Here is a 24,301-nt window from a genome sequence, read left to right as displayed (position 1 = left end):
CCCAAGGCCTTGCAGGGTTCTGGGAAGTAAGTTCCCCAGGAGCCTTGAGAAGAGAGAGCCACTCCGCCAGCTGAGCTGCCCTTCAGCCAAGTTCAAGTCAGGATGTTCTTCTTGGAGGTGCTACATCAGCCAGGGATCTGGGATGCAGCGAGCCAAGAGGGGGCATTCTCAGGACTCCAGCTTGCCAAGTCTCCCCCTATTGAGCTGGGGCTGGGGCCAAACCCTCGAAGTTTCCAGGGATCAGTTTCAGATGCAGCTGTTTATCTATGCTTGGGTTAAACTGGCTCCTCTGTGCTGCTCTGGCATTGTTGCCCAACGTTTCAGAGCTCGAGGGGGAGGGGGGAATAAAAGTTTGTCAGAATTGTCATTTTGGACCTTGTTTTTTTAACTCATTGTTCCTTATTTTTCATGAATGTGCTCCAGTTTGGATTGTTCTGTTAATGAAAAGACAGGAAAGAAATTTAAATTAGCAAACAAATACATAAATATGTAAAGCAAAAGAGAGGGAAGCCAGTGAATCTAGTGAGTGAGAAAAAACTCAACCCTGGAGCCAACCACAAATATTGTTGTAATTTCCTCTGCTGAGAAGGTGAGCAGTAAGCATATCCTTCCCTCTCACAGTTAGTAAAGATAAAGGTTCCCCTCGCACATATGAGCTAGTTATTCCCAACTCTAAGGGGCGATGCTCATCTCTGTTTCAAAGCTGAAGTGCCAGCACTATCTGAAGATGTCTCTGTGGTCATGTGGCTGGAATGACTAAATGTTGAAGGCGCACGGAATGCTGTTCCCTTCCCACCAAAGGTGGTCCCTATTTTTTTACATGCTTTTGAGCTGTTAGGTTATCAGAAACTGGGACAAGTAAAGGGAACTCACTTCGTTACAAGGCACTAGGGATTTAAACTGCCAAACTGCTGACCTTTCTGATCGACAAGCTCAGCGTCTTAGCCACTGAACTACCGTGTCCCTCTCTTCACAGTTACACTGGTGCTATTAGTGAAGAGCCAGGGTCCACACCTAGAGAATATTTATTGGTAGTTCAGAGCCTAATTCTCCCCTGATCACTTCTATGCGAGCCAGAATCTTGGTGGTCCTGCCGCAGGCAACCATGTTGTGAGTGTGGCGATCAGTTTTTCTCTTACCACACCAATGCAAGAAGGAAGAGGATGGGGTTGTTCACTGCCACTTGTATAATGAATACAAGTCTTTGTAAAAGCTGAATTGGAACTACTAGCTGTTGACCATTCATTCAGCTGCCCAACTTAAGCTATGTGAGTCTGGGGGATATATAAGACAAAAACAAAACAAAACTCTTAACTATCTATGTTCTATATATATAAAAACGGCTGTGGGTGTGTATGTTCCAGCATAACTCTGGAAAGCCTTCAGCAATTTCAACCAAACTTGGTACACAGATGACTTACTCTCTGGAAACAAATACTGTGGGGCTAAGACACCCCTAAAACCCCTGGGTGTGTGTGTTCTGTTAAGATACAGCCTTAAAATGGCTTCTATTGTGCAGTGCAGTGGATTGCCATGGTAATGGCTTCACAGTACTCCACAAGGGGACTCCCTCTGGTCGAGGGGGAAAATCCAACATTAGAAATTATGTTTGGTCCGGACATTTCCCCCCTATAAATAAATACCTGGGCAACGCCGAGTTATCGGCTAGTTCCTTAATATAAAACAACAACTTATTAAACCATGAAGGGTCCTTGGTGCTCTCTCTCAGCTTGCTTATTTTCTTGCAGACATTTCATTACCAAAACTAGGTAACATCAGCAGTGCTAGTGGGATTAAAGCATACTAAACAATAAAATGATGAACAGAAAGCTTCCTAAACCTTCCCTTATTGGTTGACTCAAGTCAACTTGCCATAAATCCTTGAGGAAATATGTATGTAAGAATGAGGGTTTTGCTGAACAACCAACTTGACTTCGCTTTTTGCAGTCCCACCAGATGTAAGTTTGGCTGCATCATAACTTCATCTGTAGAACTATTATGTTGTAATAGCTTCAGTTGACTGAACTAGCATGCATATGAGATAAAACATGGATTAAGCATCCTGTGATCTCCAAATGCGGCTTCCTGTAAAGAAAAAAAAAACAGATCACAGAAATATTAGAAAGCATTTTGGCAATGTTCCTTAACAGTGGGGTGGTTGTTTTTTTGACAATCACTCTGGTAGAATGCAAAACCTTTGGTTTCTATCTTCAAGTATACAAAGTGCTTTCTCTGATGACTTCTGTTTTATAGTGTGTGAAACTTTCCACAATGAGCCTCTGACAGCCCCCTCAGTTGAATAAACTGCTTTTCTTTTGCCCTACGCAGGTGCCCTTCACAGACCTGTTGGATGCTGCTAAAAGCGTGGTCAAGGCATTATTCATTCGGGAGAAGTATATGGGGCTTTCTCTGCAAAGTTTCTGTAAAACCACAGCACGATTCCTGCAGGACCTTTCCGAAAAACCCTTAGTTCTCAGGATGTATGAGGAGATCGCTGAGACTCCTGTGGCTGCAGGTAAGGATCAGAACTGGGCATGGATTGAAAAAAAAGCAGTTCCCTAATTCTAGTGACACAGATGGGTAAGAAGATAGTGAGAAAAAGAGATTTTAAGACTGATTGTTTAAACTATTTGAAGCCTGGCAAATAGTTTTGAAGGAAAAGACCTTGGAGGCACAACAACTTCTTTCACAATCAGTGACAGTTGCAATAACAAATCCTGCATTATCTGCTACTGGGGTAGACTAAACTGGATAGCTGCAGGAACTCCACAGTTTTCTCCATGCTTATGTATTCTGCAAAGTTTCTGTAAACTACAGATTTTTTTTTAATGTGGGGTCCAAGAGAGAGATTCAAAAAACCATGAAGGAAATTCCAGTTCTATGCCGAAAAAAGTTGAATCTTCCATTTGCTTATTTGGTATATTCCATTGATTGCGAACCTATGGCACATGTGCTGGAAGTGGCACGCAGAGCCATCTCTCTGGGCACACCAGTCGTTGCCCATTGGTTTTTTGGGTTCCAGCATGCACATATGCACCAGCCAGCTGGACTTCGCATGCACAGAAAAGCTGGAAATCGAACTGCAGCTATCTGTTGTGCAGGCCAGCTGGTCTTGATGCGCGCATGCGTGCCAGAAACTGAAAGACCAGATGCTCTTCCAGTTCCTGGCACTCCCGTGCATGTGCACCGGGGAGCTGCTCTTCCGGTTTTTAGTGCCCCCCCCCCCTGCACACATGAACTCCCGTTTCGGCACTCAGTGTTGAAAAAGTTCGCTAACACTGGTATATACTGTGTTCTTATTTTCTATTTGGATTTTGTTAATAAAGGAAAAGGCTAGGAAGTGAAAGAGACAGGAGCTTTGTTAGCTCTCCCAGGAGTTTCCAGTGCATCTTAAGCTATGACTAAAGCCAACTAGAAATTTACTTCTAAAAATTAAAAGAGAAAACGAAAAAGTTATATTTCTCAGGAATAACAAAGGAATTCTACATGTAGGCTAAATTTTCAACTGCATCCAAAGCTGCACGTTCTCTGTGTTTCCATAGAAACATGCAATCTAAACAGATTATGAGGTAAATGGGAAGGAGTAACATAATTAGGCTTCCTCAACATTCTGCTCTCTGGACACTTTGGATTACCCATCTCCTTATCCTCAAATATGGAAAGCTGACAAGTGAATGATGGGTGGAAATGTCTAATATACAGTATTCGGAGATTCCCTATCAAATTTGGGGAAGACTGGATGTAATTTTTTTGCAGTGGAACCATCACATTCTATATGCAATATAAACTTAACCGGTTACTGGTAGTCCTCAGCTATGACTATTAATTCAGCAACCGCTCAAAATGACAGCAGCGGTAGGGTTACGACTGGTCCTTGAAGTTCTAGATATCCCAGCACTACCTAATCCCACAATTGTGATAGGGGTGCTTGGCATTTATGACTGGTTTGCACTTAATGATTGGTTGCAATACCATTACGTGCTCACTATTTGCAACCTTTCTTATCCACTTTGCCCAGAAAGTCAGTGGGGAAGCCGGCAGGAAAGATCACAAATCACTGGGATAATTCTCCCTCACCCATGCAACCTCCCTCGCCCTCTCTTCACTTGTGCCAGTTGCACCCTCTCTGCCCCTTGCCCTGCTTCCCTTGCACCTTCCCCATCCCGTGGCATACCTCTCGCACATCTCTTTAACACCCTCCCTGACCCTTACTGCCAAGGTGGTGCAGTGGTTAGAGTGCAGTACTGCAGGCTACTTCTGCTAATCACGGATGCCAGCACTTTGACAGATCGAATCTCACCAGGCTCAAGGTTCTCAGTCTTCCGTCTTTCTGAGGTGGGTAAAATGAGGACCCAGATTGTTGGGGGTAATAGGCTGACTCTGTAAACCGCTTAGAGAGGGCTGTAAAGCATTGTAAAATGGCATATAAGTCTAACAGCTATCGCTATTGTTGGGTTTTTCTGTGCATCTCTTTGCATTCTCACAACCTCACCAACCTATCTTGCATACACTCTCATACTCCCTCCCCAGCCCTCACCCCTCATGCACCCTTGTTCACTCTCCCTGACCCATGCCTCTCATGCACTCCCCTTATAAACCCATACTGACCTTTGTTTCACCCTTTGTACACTTTTCCAGATTTTTCCTCGCACAGTCCCCAGACTCTCCTGCACCCTGGATACTTTCTTGGTCCCTTCCCCACCTGGCTACAGCCGCTTACGTCCCTGACAGCCTGAGACTTCCTGCTGGTTTCCCCACTGACTTTGGTTTTGGTTCTGGCAGGACGTTGCCTTGCTTAACAGCCATGGAATTTGATTAACAACAATGGCCGGGACTGCAGAGATTGTTATCTCTAAGTGATGCGGTCACACTTTGTAACCACATCACTTAGCAATGAAATCCCAATCCTAATTGCCATCACAGGACTAGCTGTACCTGTTCAGCCTTTGCATAACTGATTTTCTTGGTTTGTGCCCATGAACGCTTAGAGGAAAAGGATGGAAACAAACAACCCCTGAAATTGGGGGTGGGTGGGTGGATTATGGTATGGGCCAGAGGTTAAATTAGCATTTGATTTCTCTTTTAGCATTCCATTAAACTCTTTTAGGTACAACAGCCAAGGTCACTGGGCAGATGGATGGTTTGTCGTAAGCATTTTCTTCTGTTACAGATGCCCCAGTGCACCCTCCATTTGGAAACCAGCATCCTTATGAGAAATGTGATCCTGAATCAATGCCTGGAGATCTTGGCTTTGGCCTCAGGATGGTCAATGGAGTAGTTCATGTGTACACCAAGCAGGACATCACTGACAAGTAAGTAGGTGGCTGAAGGCATGAGAATGACCTGGTTATTAGGGAAAATCTGGGAGAGAAATAACTTCTGGGGCAGTGATGTTATCTATGATTCATGTCTAGCTGAGCAAGATTTCTGATCCTCTCATTTTTCTCTGCATCTAACAAATTGCAAAGGAAACAGATTTGAAAGTAAAAAAATTGATCTATAATTATCCCAAACAGAATTTATTTTAGGAAGGTTCATTCTTGAGCAACATTTTGTGGTATACACAAAAGGATCTACTACTTTTTTGCTAATCATTATTGATGTGGGCATAACTAGTTACTAGTTATGTTGTTACCAGGCTGTTACTAGTTTTTGTATCAATTGCAGCTAGTAACATACACTTCTGGACTGAGAATGAAACAGCAAGGAAGGAAAAGCAGGATACTGCTGCTCAGCATCTTCATCTTCTCATCAGCCATCTGATATTCATATTGCCCTTTAGCTCAGGGGCATCTAACTCACGATGACACATCATGTGATGTATCACAACTTTCCCCCCTTCGCTAAACCAACGGTGGGCATAGCCAGCCAGTGACACATCCGGCCCATGGACCGCGAGTTGGAACACCCCCCCCCCCCACTTTAGCTCATAACCAGGTTAAGGGCTCCAGATATTGGGCTCTAGTCATAGTGCAACTCCTTGATCTGATGTAAAAGAAACTTTGAGGCCAATGTCAGGAAGATATTGATGACACTGTACCAGGGGTCTCCAACCCCTGGGCTGCAGCCTAGTATCGTTCAGAATTGGGCCGCACAAACAACAGGCGCTCATACACACAGTTCCAAATGGAGCTATGTGGGCCAGTGTGTTCCCACGCTGCTCGCGCAAGTGGAGCTGCCCACATGCCCCCCCCCCCTTGCACGACCTGGAACCATCCACTCTTTCCCCTCGCTGCCACTGCCACCGCCACCGATCTACAAAGGTGGAAAAATTGGGGATCGCTATTCTAAACCATCTGTTACAGCAGTTACATATATTTTGCATTGCTCATTTCCTTTCTGCCTAATATAGAAAATCAGTTGTTATTCTTTACTAATCCTGGAGCAAATGTAAAACCCAGGATTTTGCCAGTTCAAAACTATGATTTAGTCTACTTCAAGGCTGACAAATCATTCAGAACATCTTGTTTCTCTTTATTTTTTTCTAGTAAAATACTTCTTACAATTTTTCGAAGTATTAGTGACAATGATATAGGGCTTTTTTCCCTGGATTATTGGTAAGGCTGTTCTTGGTTTGACAGGTTTATATCTATTGGGTTACTCAGAAAACTATCCTCTATGCACACCCAGGCAGTGGTGGTGGCTGTTCTTTCCTTGCTTTCTTTTAATGATGCAACTGAGCCGCGGTGGCACAGTGGTTAGAGTGCAGAACTGCAAGGCTACTTCGGCTGCCTGCAATTTGACAGTTCAAATCTCACCAGGCTCAAGGTTGACTCATCCTTCCATCCTTCTGAGGTGGGTAAAATGAGGACCCAGATTGTTGGGGGCCATAGGCTGACTCTGTAAACCGCTTAGAGATGGCTGTAAAGCACTGTGAAGTGGTATGTAAGTCTATTGCTATGGCTATTGCTTGCTCATATCTTTGGGGTCTGTTCTCTATTGCATTTTGAAAAGGACCACTGAACTGGACTTGCCTTATCCTGACCTGCAGGAGTTTGTGGCTGACATGAACGTTCTGATGGCTCTGATCATTAATGGCCCCATGTAAGTTTTCTACCTTTTTGATCTGTGCATGCAAAATCAAGGTGTCAAACTCCTTTCCAAATATTCTACAAGTGTGGCTTACGTACATTATGATCTTAGAATCTATTATGTAAAACACCCTGTCATCATAAGATTACACGGGAGACACATTTATCTTCTTTTTTGTCGATTTAACATAGTTCTTATGATTTTTTCTGGAATAATCAAAGTGTATTCTTCAGGTTGAAAGAAAGTTTATTGGACTTTCTTGAAAGAAACAGTGTCCTCTAGAGCAGTGGTCACCAACTGGTGGTCCATGAGAAAATTTTGGTGGTCCGCAGAAAAATTATTTTCATTTTTTATATTGCACTAAATCAGGGATCCTCGTGTGCAATGAACATTTGTGTTGCTGCAGAGTCTGCCCCCTTGGGGTCTTTTTGTGTGGATTGGAGGGGGGCAGAAATTCTGACTTGGGGTCTGCTTCAGCCTCCTGGTGTGGGGTTTTGGGCGAAGGCTGGAGGAAAGTGCCGCTGGTGGTGAAGAGCTGGAAGACCTTGTTCCAGCAGGACTGTATCATGGCCTGGAACTGGCTGGCCATCTCAGCCCGCCAGTACCTGGACTTGCACTCCTGCAGGTCTTCCCTCTGCTTGGAAATCCTATGCTCGTAGTCCTCAGTGAGGTGCTTCTACTGAGCCTTTGCCAACTCTTTCTCTTGGTGGCTGCTTAACTCCCACCACTGCTTCCTGTTGGGGCCTTAAGGAGCCTTGGCAGGGAGGCGAGGAGTGGCTGGGAGGGGAGGGGCAAGTAGAGGCTGGCGAGGCGCCCCTCAATGTGAGTGACATTGAGTTGGCTATGCCCACTCAGTCACATGACTACCTAGCCATGCCCATCCAGCCGGTGATTAGGAAGATCATATTACTGGTCCGTGGGACTTAAAATTATGAATTTAGTGGTTCCTGAGGTCTGAAAGGTTGGTGACTCCTCCTCCAGAAAATGCTTCAATACAACTTTAATACCAGGAACCAAAAACAGATGCTTTGCTTTTCAATTTCTTAGCATTTTTGTAAGTAGACAGTAGTCCCAAAGGAGTTTTTTCAAGAAACAACTGGATTTTCTGGATTTTCTTTGAAGATGCTTCACTTCTCATCCAAGAAGCTTCTTCAGCTCTGCCTCTTGAAAAGGTGCCTTTGGGATAACATGGCTTGGATTACTGTGACTCTCCATGGACATAAGTAGGCAGTAGCTACTTAAAATAGCTACAGTAGCTACTGTAGACTCACCATTAGGCTGACGGCATAGGCTTAATTGTATGGGATCTTTAATAATTCTCATATTCTATTTCTGGGGGAAAATGACTTCCCCACCCATGTAAAACTGGAAAGGCAAATTGTTCCTTTATCAATTAATTGTGCTGAGACAGCTTCTGGGATAATAATGAAATTTGATCTCAAATGGAAAATAATCAGGGTGTGCAAATCTGAAATTGTTTTCTTTTCACCTTTGGACAGAAAATCCTTCTGCTATCGAAGACTTCAATACTTAAGTTCAAAGTTCCAGATGCATGTTCTGCTCAATGAGATGAAAGAGCTGGCAGCTCAGAAAAAGGTGCCACATCGTGACTTCTACAACATTCGGAAGGTAGAAGCGCTGTATAATTTGAGAATATGTGCTGGTAGTTAGGGCTACAGGCTATGTCAGTGCCACAGATTGTTGAGCCTAGAAAGTTCAACAGTTATTGTAGAAAGCTTCACCAGTACAGCCCTTGACCTCTTTGTACTGGTAAGAGAACACTAGCAAATCCTACAGCTTTTAAGTTGGTAGCAAAATACATGTCATCGTTCCAAGTATCATATAGAATTAAATCAGAGTCGAAGGCAAAACGATCCTAAAAGTTCCAATTTAATGAAGCAGACATCTTAGCACATCTGTGTTAATCCCAATTCTGGAAATGACATCAGAATTCCACCCAGTTAAAAGTTCATGATCTTGCTCCCACATCCACAATCCATCACATGGTCCAATCTTCTTCTTCCTCGCTAGCACCCACGGCCAACTGCTTCTGGTCAGGTGCAAAGCTGCGGAGACAAAAGATGACCTTGAGCTTCTAGAAAGGAATTTTTTATTTTGAAAACAACACATTCTACCCCTTGCTATTCCCCCCCTTAATGAGAGCGTGGCCAGCCAAAGATTCTTAAAGGAACCTCTGCAGGCCTGACAATACTTTCAACAGAAATGCTGAGTTTTGTACTCACATTTGCACCTCTGGCCTATTTTGGATTGGTATATACAGATTGTCTTTTTAAAAAACAAAATCCAAATAATTACCGTATTTTTCAGAGTATAAGACACATCTCCCCAGCCCCCCAAAAGAGCATGGAAATGTTGGTACGTCTTATACATCAAATACAGCCATTTTTGGCCGCCTGAAGTCCTGCCCCCAAATCCCATTTTTGCAAAAAACAGCCCATTTTTTGCAAAAAACTGAGGCGTTTTTGCTTCCCCCAACCTCCAGAAGCACTCTGCAGGCTTTAGCAGGGTTGGAGAAAGGCCTGTTTTCCACAAATCTTCGCAAAAATTGGTGTTTTTGCCTTCCCCCAGTCCTGCTGAAGCCTGCAGATTGCTCCTGGGGGCCGGGGAGGACAAAAACTTTTTTTTCTTACTTACCTCTTTGAAATATTGATGCGTCTTATACACCAGTGCATCTTATAGTCCGAAAAATATGGTATGTTAATGAATATAACAATCTTAGAAGAAAGTCAGTATTACTTCCATTTAAGGGATTGAAAAATAGAATTGAGTTTGAGAATAACAGTTTTTCTTGAAGTCAGCGAATGAACTGATGTCTAAGATAAGCTTCCATCTTCCTAGCTTGTATACTTACCCACTAATCCTTTGATCAGGTGGACACACACATCCATGCCTCATCCTGCATGAATCAGAAGCATCTGCTGCGCTTCATCAAACGGGCTATGAAGAAACACCTGGAGGAAATCGTTCATGTGGAAAAGGGCAAGGAGCAAACCCTTAAAGAGGTCTTTGAGACCATGAATCTCACAGCATACGATCTGAGTGTGGACACCCTCGATGTCCATGCGGTATGTCAGATGCATTCATCAAAGAGGGTAGCTTTCCTCTGACTTACAAAGAAAATTAGAAACTGATTTTCCTACTGGACTAATAGCAATCTTAATTTTGGACACTAGGCTGGACAAAACTTTCTTATTCTTTACAGTAGAATGGTCTCACATGCAGAATGGTAGTTTCTGAGTTTTTCAGGTCTATTGGAACACAGCTCTAAAGTTGCCTCAATTATAAGCAACTAGCTGAAAACCTGGTGGTGCCCAGGGATTTATTTATAGGGTGGAAATGTCTGGACCTAACATAATTTCTAATGTTGGATTTTCCCCCTTACCAGAGGTAGCGTCCTTGTGGAGTACTGTGAAGCCGTTACCATGGCAACTCTTCTGCACTGTACAGCAGAATCCATTTTACAGCAGTACAGTAGAAGCTATCTTAAGGCACAACATGCTGTATCTTAACAGAACACACATCCCAAGGAGTTTTAGGGGTGTCTTACCACCACAATATTTGTTTCCAGAGACTAAGTCATCTATGTACCAAGTTTTGATTGAAATTGCTCGAGGCGTTCCAGAGTTATGCTGGAACATACACATACAAATATGTGTGTGTTTGTGTGTGTGTGTTTGTGTTTGTGTGTGTGTGATTTGGCAGTATTTATAAAAGAGAAGAAAGTGATCATTGAAGAAATACATAGCAGCTTCTGATCTTGGGAGGCAATGCTCTCCAATCAAAGGGAGATGATGGAGGGAATTATGAATAAGAAATATATCTTTATCAGTAGTGCTAAGTGAGGAAGAGAAGGCACTGCTGTTGCATTCTGGCTTATCATGATTTATCTTGGCATTCTCTCTATTAATAGGATCGTAACACCTTTCATCGATTTGACAAGTTCAATGCCAAATACAACCCCATAGGAGAGTCTATTCTGCGGGAGATTTTCATTAAAACAGACAACCGAGTCTCTGGAAAATACTTTGCTCATATCATCAAGGTGAGGGCTGCTGTAATGGTGTGTGGGAATGTCCCGGAGAGATAGGGAATTGCCCCAGCCAGGGGAAGAGTTGGACAAGAGACAGCCTGCAGAAGGAATGTGGGCATGGCAGATGTCTCAGAAGGGACCCTCCCTAGTTTTTTAGGCTGCAAAGGCAGTTGGGGGGGAGGGGGGAGAAATGGATTTTCAGACTGGCAAGATCCTGTTAATGTAACCTTATAATAAAGTAGGATCAGTCCATCTGCTTGTGCTTCGCATCTGGACTACCTTGCGAGTTGGCCTCATTCGTGGATACTTTCTTAAAGCCAGGGGAGCTGAACAAGTTATGCAGACTTAAATATAGCTATCTTTTGGGGCTTTGAAGCTTGGGAAAACCAAGCAGGTTGGTTTTGGAGAAGTAATAAGTAATAAAGTCACATGGGGGAGCAGAAAGGGGTGGTGGGTGTATAAAGGTTATTTCTTGATTACTGCAGGCCCAGTAATGGCCATAACTCACTTCTGAACATTAGAAGCCCAATCTTAAGTGTTTATATGTTTGTCCCTCAATTATCAGAAGTTGAAGCCAATCTATTCATGTCACATCATGCTACAATACTTACCTAGTCATTGTAGTTGGAAACCACGGTATGCCTAGCCCAGTGATGGCGAACTTTTTTCGCCTCGGGTGCCATAAGTGCCCACCCCCGCACAGTGACCCCTGCGCATGCGTGCATGACCCCCCTGCTGCCCCGCACATGCGTGCACGACTTTCTTGGAGCATGGGGAGGCCAAAAATGGTCTCCACTGCCCCCCGGAGGCCCTCAGGAGGCTGGAAACAGCCCATTTTCCAACTTCTGGTGGGCCTGATACATCGATTTTTCACCCTCCCCAGGCTCCAGAAACTTTCTAGGAGCCTGGGGAGGGTGAAAAATGGCCCAATATGCAAACTGGAAGTGGATCAGGCAATCTGCAGGCAGTTTCTCTATTTAACTGCATGATTTGTTGAATGAATTTCAACCGGCCTCTTTGTCACTCAACCTGGTTCATAGGATTGTTGTTTGGGAAGAAAATGAGGGGAGATCCCCATCTGAGTCACCCAGAACTTTCAGACAAAAGGCAGGATATAAGAACATGCATTCGTATTGGCTTTTTTAAGGAAGAGCTCTTATTCTTAAAGTGCTAACAAGCTCATTCTCTCCTGGTAGGAAGTCATGTTTGATCTAGAAGAGAGCAAATATCAGAATGCAGAACTGCGGCTGTCAATCTACGGCCGAGCACGGGATGAGTGGGATAAGTTGGCCAAGTGGGCTGTTACCCACCGAGTGCATTCCAACAATGTACGCTGGCTGGTGCAAGTGCCTCGGCTATTGTGAGTACCTCTCTCTTGGTTTTGCAGTTTCAAAAGCGTGCAGAAACTTGCAGAATCACAAAAGACTTTGCATATATTAGCTGTTGTATTGTTAATACTCAACAGTCACTTCTGTCTAGTAAAAAGTGGGTACAGGACTTGCTTTTTTTTATAATTCTGGCACCAAGATAACACCCTAAGGAAGATAAATGTTACTCTTCCACTGTCTTTTTTTTTTTTTAGAAGACTTATCGAAAACCATGTTGTTTGGACAGGTATGATTAAAGTTAAACCTTAGAGGCTGCAATCCTAGAACCAATTTCTGAGCGTCCATGTTTAGGATCAATGAGATCGCTGTGCCTTATTATATATCTGGGTGTCCTTGTGGGGAAATTGTTCTGCTGTCTTATAGAAGGCTCTTTATGCTACAAGTAGCTTTCCACTGTATTTTTTGACAGTCACAGAGAGCAACCATCTTCATAAGAAATACAGAGGGCCCTTTAGTTTTCTGTGGTTGGATCTTAGCTTTGATTTCCACAGCAGTTGTAATCCCAGTTAGTGGGAAACCACCCTTTGGACTTAGCTGCTCAGTGTAGTAAAATATCAGCTTATGAGCTAAAGTGGTAAGACTTGCACTGATGATGTTACAGGATCTAGTTGAGTAATGAAACATCTGAACTGGAAAGGGTTGCAACAGATTTCTGTCTACCATTCAGGAAAAAAAAACCCTGTTGTGGTCTGCAGGCTGCCAGCAGAGCTGGTGGCAGAGTCGGGCAATGAGGAGGTTGGAGAGGAACTTGGGCCAGTGCTGAAGTCTGGGAAAGGCTCTGATGGATGCTCTGCGTCGGACGCAGAGATAGAGCCAGGGCCGTCCGACATTTCCCAGCCACCGGAGAGGCAGCTGCCTTTGAAGGCTGAAATGAGTGAGGAGGAAGAACAGCTGAGGCCTGTTCCAGATGCACGTATGCACAGAGCAGTTAGGAGAGGGGAACAACGGAGGACAAGGAGTCGACTCGGGAAGCAAAGCACACATGGACGGCTCCCTGGCTGGGGAATAAATAGAAGGAAAGGGGAGTGGTTGTCATAGGAGACAACAGTTTGTATTTCTGAAGATTTTGCTCATTGTGTTTTGTGCCACAAAGACTGCTTGCCAGAACTTAATTTTCAGCCTTTCGGCTGGGAGCTCACAGCTTTGCAATTATCGCAAGGAACTGATAACTGTTACTGCAGTTAACTCTAGCAAAGTAGCAAAAAGCTACTTTGAAAGTATTTGTAAATGGTCATAAAAACTTGCACATTTCCCCCAAAATACACCCTCTCTTAACTAAATCACTGTGTAAGATATCTATGGAGATTCTCAATCATCCAGTTCATGGTTTTCCAAAAGTGCTTTTTCCAAAAGGCAATTGGACTTTCTTGTTTTTTTTCCTTGAAAACATTTTGCTTCTTATGCAAGAAGCTTCTTCATTTCAGGACTGAAGAAGCGAGAAGCAAAACTTTTGCACACCTTTGGGGGGGAAAAGCACCTTTGAGTGTAAGATTGTTATTTCTTCCAACCATCTCTGCTGTATGAAATCTGCAGTGAAGACTGTTGGGAATTGGATTTGTTGAAGCAGTTGGGTTTCTTAAGTGATCTGGCTCTCATTCCCCGAAGCTGTGCAAGCCTTACCACAAAGCAGCCGATTTTAAGTGCGATCAAGGCACACTTAAGTATTCGTTCATAATTTCTGTGGTAACTTTAATGCCAGGGAAGGCAGAGATGTGGGAAGAAGTGTTTGCAGTTTTTTGGTACTAGAGGAAAAACAATTTGACTGGGAAACATATTTATTTATTCATTAAAATTATTTATTTATTAAATTTTTATGCCACCCATCTTCCTACAAGGTGACTCTGGGCAGCTTGAGATTTTTCTGGCCAGAGAACAGGGAATTGGGTACCACCTAATACATTGACAACAGAAGGGGAAAAATGAACTAGTTTAGTCTTCTAGGAAGTATGCTACCCACTCCTCTCTTCTTCCAAGGATATGAGTATGTGGAGTGTCACAGTACACGGCTGTTAATTACAGCCTCAGTCAGCTCAGAACAAACTTTGAGGAACACGATTGTCAATTGTCAGGAATGAAGAGATTTATGTGTGATGGAGCACTGTCACTTTTTGTTTCTCGATTTTTAACAGTGACGTATACAAAACAAAGAAACAGTTGGCCAACTTTCAGGAGATGTTAGAGAACATTTTCTTACCTCTCTTTGAAGCCACCATCAACCCTGCCAGCCACCCAGAATTGCATCTCTTCTTGGAGCATGTAAGTAGGGATGTTGCAAAAAAAAAAACAACCACCTAATTTCTAGTACTTGTTAAAGGGATGGCTAATAGTATCTCTGCATTTGGGGAAGAGTGAAGGACAAATGTTATATATGTGATTCTTGTATATGCTTGATCCTGAAGACCATTTACTTAGCATATAGTAGAATGATATACATTGATATATTATCAGTCTTAAATAACTGTCAAGATCATTCTGGCTGATTTGCATAAAATGAATGACGATGCAAGCATATTTTCATCCCCTCCCTTTCTTTCCTCTGGTTTTTGAATGGATAGGTGGATGGTTTTGATAGCGTAGACGATGAGTCCAAGCCAGAACACCATATCTTCAACTTGGACAGTCCCTTACCTGGCAGTTGGATGGAAGAAGATAACCCGCCATATTCCTATTACCTTTATTACACCTATGCTAATATGGTGGTGTTGAATCATCTGCGTAGGTAGGTGGTCTGCTTCTTATCTGCCTCCTCACCCACCTTTTCTGAATTTGTGTCTCCTCCAGAATGGTTTTTAAGGCCTTGAATACCCTTTTTATCACCTTTCTGATAATAATAGCAACATATTAAGACACTCAAATACCCAGAGTTTGTGGCCTATGTTTCAGCTTTATATCTTTGGTGCTGTAAGCTGGGCATTAATTCCTGTTCCTCTTCCCATTTTACCAGCATTTTGACTTCTCCTTTTCCGAAATGCCATTCATTTGTAAGCTGTATATTTTGCTTTCCTTTTTTCCCCTAGGAAGAGGTGCTTCCACACCTTCGTGCTGCGACCCCACTGTGGGGAGGCAGGACCCATCCATCATCTTGTGTCGGCTTTCATGCTGTCAGAAAACATATCTCACGGCCTCCTCCTTCGCAAGGTAAGGGAACGGAAATGAGTTGATGCCACGTCTAGAAACATGGACTTTGGGACATGCCCATATGTGTGATGAAGCAGAAACATTGCTTAGAAGCAAAGCTGCTGCTTAAACCACCACATACCTTTGGGTGTTGTGATCAAGGCTACTGTAAACATGCAGTAGGAACCTAGGCAGAAGGCAAAAAGAAAATCACATCGCACTTGTGTCGGAAGCACCAAGGTGCTTATGGGTTGCAAAGATTAGCTGGTGACATCACCATTCTCTGGGGGGGGATGCCCAGTTGGGGAGTCCTTTCCCCATTAACGTGCTCACTGAAGTAGCACCTGCCTAGCTACTTGCAAATGCATGCTTTCGAAATGCTAGGTCCGTGATGGCGAATCTTTGGCATGTGTGCCAGAGGCGGCACATAGAGCCCTCTGTGTGGGCACATGTGCTCTAGCCAGCTGCTCTTCTGGTTTAAAAAAGAGGCCATTTTCAGGCCAAAAAACTCCCCAAACAGCCCCAAAATAACCTCAAAACAGCTTGAAAAACAGCCTGTAAATGGCCCCAAAACAGCCTGAAAAAGGCTCCCAAATGCCCAAAACCCAGGCATGTATGCACCGGCCAGCTGGTCTTTGGGTTTCCCATGCTCAAGCACATGCACACATGTTCTGGTTTGGGCACTCGGTGCCAAAAAGGTTGGCCATCACTGTGCTAGGTCAAGAGGATCTGGAGCAAGTGAGGTGAACTCATCCGGTCCCACAGCAGCATTTGGGTTTCAAAGGTGGGCTTGCTGCTTGTCAACCCAGTGCCCTAATCACGTGAGCCACTGTGCTCCTATAAAGGAAATGTGAATAGATCATTATTGGGCTTGCATGCTGGTGATACTTGCAGTCTCTTGAAAGAGTTTCTATGCACGACTTTTCCAACTGGAAGGGGGAACCCATGTATATTTATCCAGAAGCAAGCATTAAGAAGGGCTCAGTGTTTACTTGAGATACATCATGCCTTAACATTGAGTTTCTCTCTAGGCACCGGTGCTGCAATATCTCTACTACCTGGCTCAGATTGGCATTGCTATGTCTCCACTTAGCAATAACAGTCTGTTCTTAAGCTACCATCGTAATCCGCTACCTGAGTACCTGTCACGGGGGCTCGTGGTCTCCCTGTCCACAGACGATCCCCTGCAGTTCCATTTCACTAAGGTGAGTGTCGCGTAGCATGTATGACCCCCCCCCCAAAGGAATGAAAGATGGCACAAGGGAGGAAAGATGCCCTTCTTTTTAGCTGATGCAGTGTGGCCAAATACTAGAAAGAAAAGATAGCTGTATAAGTGTTTCCTCTGCCTGTATCATGTGTTAACTGCCTAATGCTTCATTCCAAGCAGCAAAGCTGCCATGTTTAGATCTCTGCAGATGTTCCTGTTGTGCTTGGTTTAGTACATGTGCTTCAATAACAGTTCCATGTTTTCTCGTGTTTATTTCATGTGTGCGTCATAGCCAGTCGGAACTGAAGGGTGCATATTGCCATTGTGTAAAAACAGAAAATATCTAGAAAATGATGGTTAAATTCCAGGTTATTTTTGTGATTAGCAGCCAAACATTTATGAGAGACACAGGGGAAAGTGTTAGGAAGCAAAATCTTCCTTGTCTAGTGTAATTGAAATGTCTCCACCTAGTGGCTCAAAAATCAAACTTTGGTCACAAGAACCAAAGTAAAAAAACGGTGTAAATAGAACATGCTTTGCCTTTGGTTCAGTCCGTAGAAATATTTGTGGCAACTTGGGACACCCCCCCCCCCCAACCAACTGTTTTTGGAAACCTAAGATGTTGTTTTAGCTGTTTACAAGTAGTCCTGGACTTACAACAGTTCATTTAGTGACTGTTCAAAGTTACAACAGCATTGAAAAAGTGATTTATGACCATTTTTCGCTCTTATGAATTTTATATCAACGAATTTTGATCATGTGATCAAAATTCAGATGCTTGGCAACTGGTTCATACTTATGACCGCAGCTGTGTCCCAAGGTCATGTGATCCCCTCTTTTACGGCTTTCTGAGAAGCAAAGTCTGTTGGGAAGCCAGATTGACTTAGCAATTGGGTTACCAACTTATCAGCTGCAGTGATTCACTTAACGGCTATGGCAAGAAAGGTTGTAAAATGGTGCAAAACCCGCTTAACAAATATCTCACTTAACAACAGAAAGGTTGGCCTCAATTGTCATCGTAAGTCAAGGACTACCTGCATATCTTTCACTTATCCCAGGCACACACTGTTCTCCAATTTCTACCAGAGATAAAATAATGAAAATGTTTTCTGCTCAGTTTTTATTAGAAAGTAAACTTGCTTCATTCCTTACTGATGTTGGAGTTTTGTCCTGATGTGGAAGTGGTTGCCTTCTTCTGTGATAATTCTCCACTTTCCAATCTAGCTTATAGCTCTGGACTTTTCAGTTGCTGCCTACTGCCAGGGGTGGGTTCCTGGCAGTTCTAACCTCTTCTATAGAAGAGGTTCCACAAATCTACAGTGCCATTTAGAACCGGTTCCAGCTCCCTCCCTCCGCCCGTCCGCACATCATCAAGATGAAGAGCGAGAGGAGGAATTCTGGGAGTTGAAGTCCACAAGTCTTAAAGCTGTCAAGTTTGAACACCCCTGGGGTTTTTTCTTCTAAAGGGTTAGGGATCCAAGGGTCTTGTAACTTGACAGCTTTAAGACTTGCATGCTTCAAATGCAGAGTTTCTGAGCCAACATTTTGGTTGCTAAGCAAGAGCGTTGTTAAGTGAGTTTCACCACATTTTACAAGTTGGCCATGCCCACCCAGTCACATGACTGCCAAGCCACTCCCATTCGGTCACATGGCTGGCAAGCCACTCCCACTCGGTCACATGGCTGGCAAGCCACTCCCACAAAGCACGCCACACCCACAGAAGAGGTTCTAAAAAATTTTGAAACCCACCACTGCCTACTGCATACAGTTTGCACTGTGCACAACTAATTTGATATGTGCTAACATCACTGAAGCCAGTCTGGTATCCTATTTTGCTGCTTGGTAATGTTCAATTTGCATGTATCTGGGTCTGACTGACAATATTGCTTCCAGGAACCCTTGATGGAAGAGTACAGCATTGCCACACAGGTTTGGAAGCTCAGTTCCTGCGATATGTGTGAACTGGCACGGAACAGCGTGCTCATGAGTGGCTTCTCCCACAAGGTAATGTAGAATCTTCTCTGGAAGGGATTGACTTCAGGCTACCACCTCCCCCAAAAATGCTCTGAAGTTCAAGGGGAGGGGATTTACAGAAATTTACATGGTGGCTTAGTGGCTAAGATGCTGAGCTTGTCGATCAGAAAGGTGGGCAGTTCGGCGGTTTGAATCCCTAGTGCTGCGCAATGGAGTGAGCTCCAATTACTTGTCCCAGCTTCCAACCTAGCAGTTCAAAAACATGTAAAAATGTAAGTAGAAAAATAAGGACATTTGGTGGGGAGGTAACAGCATTCCATGCGCCTTCACCATTTAGCCATGTTGGCCACATGATCACTGAGATGTCTTTGGACAGCACTGGCTCTTTGGCTTTGAAATGGAGATGAGCACTGCCCCCTAGAGTCGGGAACGACTAGCACATATGTGCAAGAGGAAACTTTACCTCTACCTTTATTCATCTAAACCAGCCTGTTTGCTGTAGAAGACTTAACACCTATACGCGGCCTCCTCTTCAACCAAGTCTGTACTCAAGGGAAGGCAATCCTTTGAGGACTAATGTTGAAGAAAGCATATCCAATACCTCCCTTCCCTTGATTCCATCTTCAGCAAAAGAGCAGCCTTTGTCCTGAAAGCGTCATGGCAGTCCTGGGAAATTAGGCTGGAAATGAATCCATTTTATGCTGGGGAGATTGTAGATAAAGACCCCTGCAGATGTGATCCTTTCACCAGTGAGGTAGCTACCCTCCTGAAGTTCAAAAACAATTTGTCTTAAAGAGTACAGTGGGGCGGTATCTGCCATCCCTCTTTTTCCTTCAGCCTTTCCTTCTCCCATGTACATAATAGCTGCTGTTATCTTCTCACTTATTATGCTCAATCCTTATTAAACTGATTTAATTTTTTACGTAAGTTCCCTCCTCCCCTCCAAAAGGGTGTTTCTACTTCCCCAAATCATTAGTTTGTTCTCAGCTTAGGGCAGCCTGCTTGTTGTCCGTGGATGCCAAGGAATTAGTTATATTGATATGGCATGATAAACCTACTACACCTTGATGCATCTTGTAAAATTCCAGGAGGCATTGCACTCTTGATCAAAATCCCAGTGAAACTTGGCACATTAATTGTGCAGCAGTAAGAATAAGATGGATATTTAAGCCCTTTTTTCTGATAGTTTTAACTACTACAAATGAGCAAAAAGCAGAAATGCCTGTCCAAAAACTTTATCTTTGCCATTGTAGTACCACTGTGCCTCTGCTAAGATATCTTGTTCTCATGGACTGAATGGAGGGTAGCTTTTCTGGGGGGTGGGTGCGGGGTGCTATTGAGACATTTGTGCAATTCTTTGCTAGGCAAAAGTCCAGAGCAGGCACTAAAATGAACATAAGGCGAGAATTTAAAACCCATGAGTGAATGTATTAGTTTGCATGTGTGTGTGAGAGAGAGAGAGAGAGAAAGAAAGAGGGAGGGAGGGAGAGAGAGGAAGAGGAAGACGGAGGAATAGTTGGTGCTAGCTCTTGTTTTGTTTTTTAAAGGATTTGTTAATTTATTTATTAAATTTAGACTTCCCATTTCACTCCCAGAGTGACTATGAATTATACCGTATCCTTCATTAATATTTTTGTCTTTGAATGTCCAGATGGAAAACATAGGCTGCTCTTGGTCCTAACCCTGGGTTGATTTCTGCCTTTGTTCCTCAGGTGAAGAGCTACTGGCTTGGACCCAACTACCTGAAGGAGGGGTCAGAAGGCAATGACATCCGTCGTACCAATGTGCCAGACATCCGGGTAGCCTATCGCTATGAGACACTTTCCCAGGAGCTGACTCTCATCACCCAGGCTGTGCAGACAGAGATGCTGGAGACCATCCAGGAAGAATTATGAGCTCCATCCGGGATACTTGCTGAAAGAGACTCATTCGTCATCGGTCTCCCTTTCAGCTCCACACTGGCTTGACAAGCTGGTTATCTGTTATGTGAGCGCAAAGGGAGCCTGACCATCCACCTCCCTCATCCCAGAGACTTTTCTACTTTCCTGGTGCGTGTGTGTGTGTGTGTGTGTGTGTGTGTGTGTATGTGTATGTACGTGTGCGCGTGTGCGTGTTTCCTTCAATATCTCTTTTGCACTTGGTAATCTGATGGGGCCTCCTGGGAGGTGAATAGTTAGAAGTGTTTCCAAGGTTTCGGGTCCAGGAACTAAGGAAAGCCTCTGTAGTGGGAATGGAAAGGCTGGTCAGATCGTTTGAGAGCCAAGGCCAAAGAGGCAGAAGGGGACATAGGCCAGTTCAGTGCAGAATAAATTCTGGAAGTCCTGCCATGTGAATACATTTGCTGGGTGGCAGAAAGAAACACCAGCATGTCTACATGTATCCTGAGCAACATCTGCCAGGGACAAAGTCTTCTGGGGGTGCCTTGTGCTACTTTGCTTTTGTTTCGGGGAGGGGGGTTGTCCCATTGGCTGGTCGAGCATCTCTTAGAGGCTGCAACCAGCCCTGCCTTTGGCCATCAGGGCAGAAAGTGGTTGTCAATCCCGCTAGGTAAGAGCTTCCATTTTTTCAGTGTTAACCTCTAACACGGTCTTTTTCAACCTTGGCAAACTTTAAGATGTCTGGACTTTAACTCCCAGAATTTCCCATCAGCATGACATAAAGTCACGACATCTAGAATGACAACATCTTAAATGTTGTCAAGTTTCAGAAACACTCTGTAGCATGAAGTGGGGCAAGGGACAGATTCTTTGCTTCTCATTTCCTTTCGAAGCCCAATAATGTTTGTCTTTTTCAGCTCAGGGAAAGCGCTAATCTTTGATTCCCTCCATGCTTTAAAGGTGAACGACTGTGCGCTGTCAGGGACAATGTGGACTTGAGGTAATAGAGGTAATATTGCTGTTAGCGTGCCAAATATGGGTTTTTTTAAAAAAAAAAATTGTTCTGTATCTTTTGTGAAACTCTTGGTCTCCCTCTGCAACCAAGTATTATAAAAGGAGTTCGATGCAGTTATTAATGCAACAAGGAGATTGAAGATGATTCTGGCACTGAAAAAATAAAGTAACTCCTGGAAGAAAGCCTTGGAGCCAAGATAGCTGCCTAGCATGGAAGGAGTTTAGGAGAAATTATTATGGTTGTTATTAATTATAGATCAGGTTCAAAATGGAGACGATGAAGGACAACTGAGATCATTTTAAAGCGAACTTTTAAGTAATTTTAAGGCTTGTTTGGATCAGCAGTTGGTGTGGGGAGATATATGGAGTTGCATGAAGCCATTTATTGGGTCTAATCTACTTTCCCAAAGTTGTTACTAGCTCAGGAATGATAGCATTTTGTTCCCTACCGAGTTAATGGTGGAGTTACAGGAGGAGGGGGGGTGTTAGAACAGAATCGTTATCTGTGGGATAAGAATTCATACACTCTGGCAGTATTGCCCTGGTTTTTGGACTGCTTCTTCCTTCAGCTGATTTAAAGTTTAGGGGTTTTTTCTTTGGGAGGGTTCCCCATGTTGGGGAATCATTCCCAACATGTCTGGCAGCCATGTCTGGTGTAATGTCTGATGCAGAAGCTCCTGGGAGATGAAAATTGTTTTAGGCTGGTTAGAATGCAGCAAATTCAAACTGCTTGTTATACGACCTCTCCCCTCTCTCCCTCCCTCCCTCCCTCTGTCTCTTTCTCTTTCTGACAGCTTTTGACTCTCATGTGCTACTTTCAATACTTGTAGGCTATTGTCATCCTATTAATGGTTGTTGTGACATCAGTCATAATTTTGAAATCGTTTGTGGGCCTCTCTCCTGAGGTAGGAAACCAACCTCAGACTCTGCTCACTCTCTTCAGGTTCTTAGACGAATGTTATGTCTATAAAAAAGGCAGTCAGTTCCCCAGTTCTTGCTCCCAGTTGCTGCCAATAATATGTGATCTTACTATATTGCAAGCAGATCCAGTACAAAGGGAAGTATGTGTGTTAAACTTGAGATGAGTAGATAGCAAGGAATGCTTCTAAAGTGAACCGGAAGCTTGTGATGCCCTCCTTCTAAATTTGACTACCTCAACTTGTCATTCTCCAGATACATTGGACTAAAAGTCTCATAATCCTCAACCAGCATGGCTGCATGAACTTGTGCTCCAGCACAGTTAGAAGTGAAAACTGCTCTAGGTGGCTGTGGCCAAAATCTGAGGGTTATAACAAATGTCTGCTTAAAGATATTCACGAAGTGCACCATGACTAAATAGGTTGCTTTTTTCATGTTATTTGTGGAAGAAGCATTTTGTTATAGTTTGTGTCATTTATTTTGAGGGTTGCGCATCCAAGAAAAAGAAGCCATTCGCTAAAGCCTGTCTAGTTGGAGTTTCACCTTCATGGCACAGCATGGTAATTTCTTTTCCTCCCCCCCCCCTCAAGTTGCTGTCTCCCAAGCTGTTTTGCAGTAGAGCTGCCTTGCATTTGTTTCAGCCAGCATGGACACCTTGTTAATCTAAGGCAGGGATCTTTAAACTTGGCAGCTTTAAGACTTGTGGACTTCAACTCCAAGAATTCCCTAGCCAGCTGGCTGGGGAATTCTGGGAGTTGAAGATTGCAAGTCTTAAAGTTCCCAAGTTTGGACACCCCTGATCTAAGGGTTGGGTCTAACATGTGGTTCCAGGAGGAAATGGTATAATCAGTTGAACTGAAGTGAAACATAAACTGCCTCCCTGCTTTATCTCTCATTTTCTTCCTTTCTCCTTGTCATTAATCTGCCTACTGGTACATCGTGTTAGTTTCTGCTTTGATGTCAGAATTGAAGCTGGTATTCATTTAGCAATCACCTGTATCATCCTCTCACTAGGCTATTCTATGTACCTTGGATAAAACTATGCTTGTCTGTGCTGTTAGAAATCTTCTGGAAATAAGAGCATGATCCACCATTAAAGATTATTTAAGTAAACCGAGTCTTTGTACTTCTGATTGAAACAATTTCCCCTCCTTGTTTGGCTTCCTAGCAGATGATAAAATCATTTTTTTCTCCAAGGGTGGATTTTGAAGAAGGAGCATTTATCCTCTAGGAACGTGATGGTGAACCTGTGGCACATGTGCCAGAAATGGCACACAGAGCCATCTCTCCGGGCATGGGAGCCACTGCCTGTTGCTCTTCCGGTTCCAGGGTGCTGGCCAGCTGGTCTTCACACAAGTGGGAGCACCGGACACTGGAAGGGCAGCCATCTTCCAGTTTCCAGCGCGCATATGCGCACTGTCCAGCTGGTCTATGTGCATGCATGCATGCCAGAAACCGGAAGACCAGGTGGCATGCGCACTGGGTGGCTGCTCTTCCTTTTTCCTGTGCATGCGCACGTTCCCATTTTGGCACTCAGTGCCAAAAAGGTTCGCTAATTGGCAGTGCCATGATTCCTGATTATGTACTACCTGACCGTGTCATCTGAATATCTTGGAACATGAATTCAAGACTGTAGATTTCTATGTAATTTATTGGGCAAGTAAGCCATTGCCTTGAAACTACTGTTATGATAAACTCAACCTTATACTAATGCAACTTTCTT

At 43.7% G+C, this 24,301-nt stretch overlaps 1 protein-coding gene across 5 annotated transcripts in view; it reads left to right on the top strand.

Moving 5' to 3' along the window:
* Positions 1–23,691, top strand: part of AMPD2 (adenosine monophosphate deaminase 2) — a 60,209-nt gene extending 36,518 nt beyond the window's left edge. For all 5 annotated transcript variants that reach the window (XM_032218063.1, XM_032218065.1, XM_032218064.1 and 2 more), the window contains 13 exons: positions 2,329–2,515; positions 5,171–5,312; positions 6,955–7,044; positions 8,532–8,661; positions 9,924–10,118; positions 10,964–11,095; positions 12,280–12,443; positions 14,601–14,727; positions 15,027–15,190; positions 15,489–15,609; positions 16,620–16,793; positions 18,689–18,799; positions 20,482–23,691. In XM_032218063.1, the coding sequence (XP_032073954.1) occupies positions 2,329–2,515; positions 5,171–5,312; positions 6,955–7,044; positions 8,532–8,661; positions 9,924–10,118; positions 10,964–11,095; positions 12,280–12,443; positions 14,601–14,727; positions 15,027–15,190; positions 15,489–15,609; positions 16,620–16,793; positions 18,689–18,799; positions 20,482–20,664 (1,920 nt within the window). In that variant the 3' untranslated portion in view covers positions 20,665–23,691. The remainder of the gene's footprint in view (positions 1–2,328; positions 2,516–5,170; positions 5,313–6,954; positions 7,045–8,531; positions 8,662–9,923; positions 10,119–10,963; positions 11,096–12,279; positions 12,444–14,600; positions 14,728–15,026; positions 15,191–15,488; positions 15,610–16,619; positions 16,794–18,688; positions 18,800–20,481) is intronic.
* The last annotated feature ends 610 nt before the right edge of the window (positions 23,692–24,301 follow it).

Source organism: Thamnophis elegans, chromosome 5, assembly GCF_009769535.1.
Source record: "Thamnophis elegans isolate rThaEle1 chromosome 5, rThaEle1.pri, whole genome shotgun sequence".
NCBI lineage: Eukaryota > Metazoa > Chordata > Lepidosauria > Squamata > Colubridae > Thamnophis > Thamnophis elegans.
Note: the sequence above shows the minus strand (reverse complement) of the source record. Positions and strands in the feature narration are given on the sequence as shown.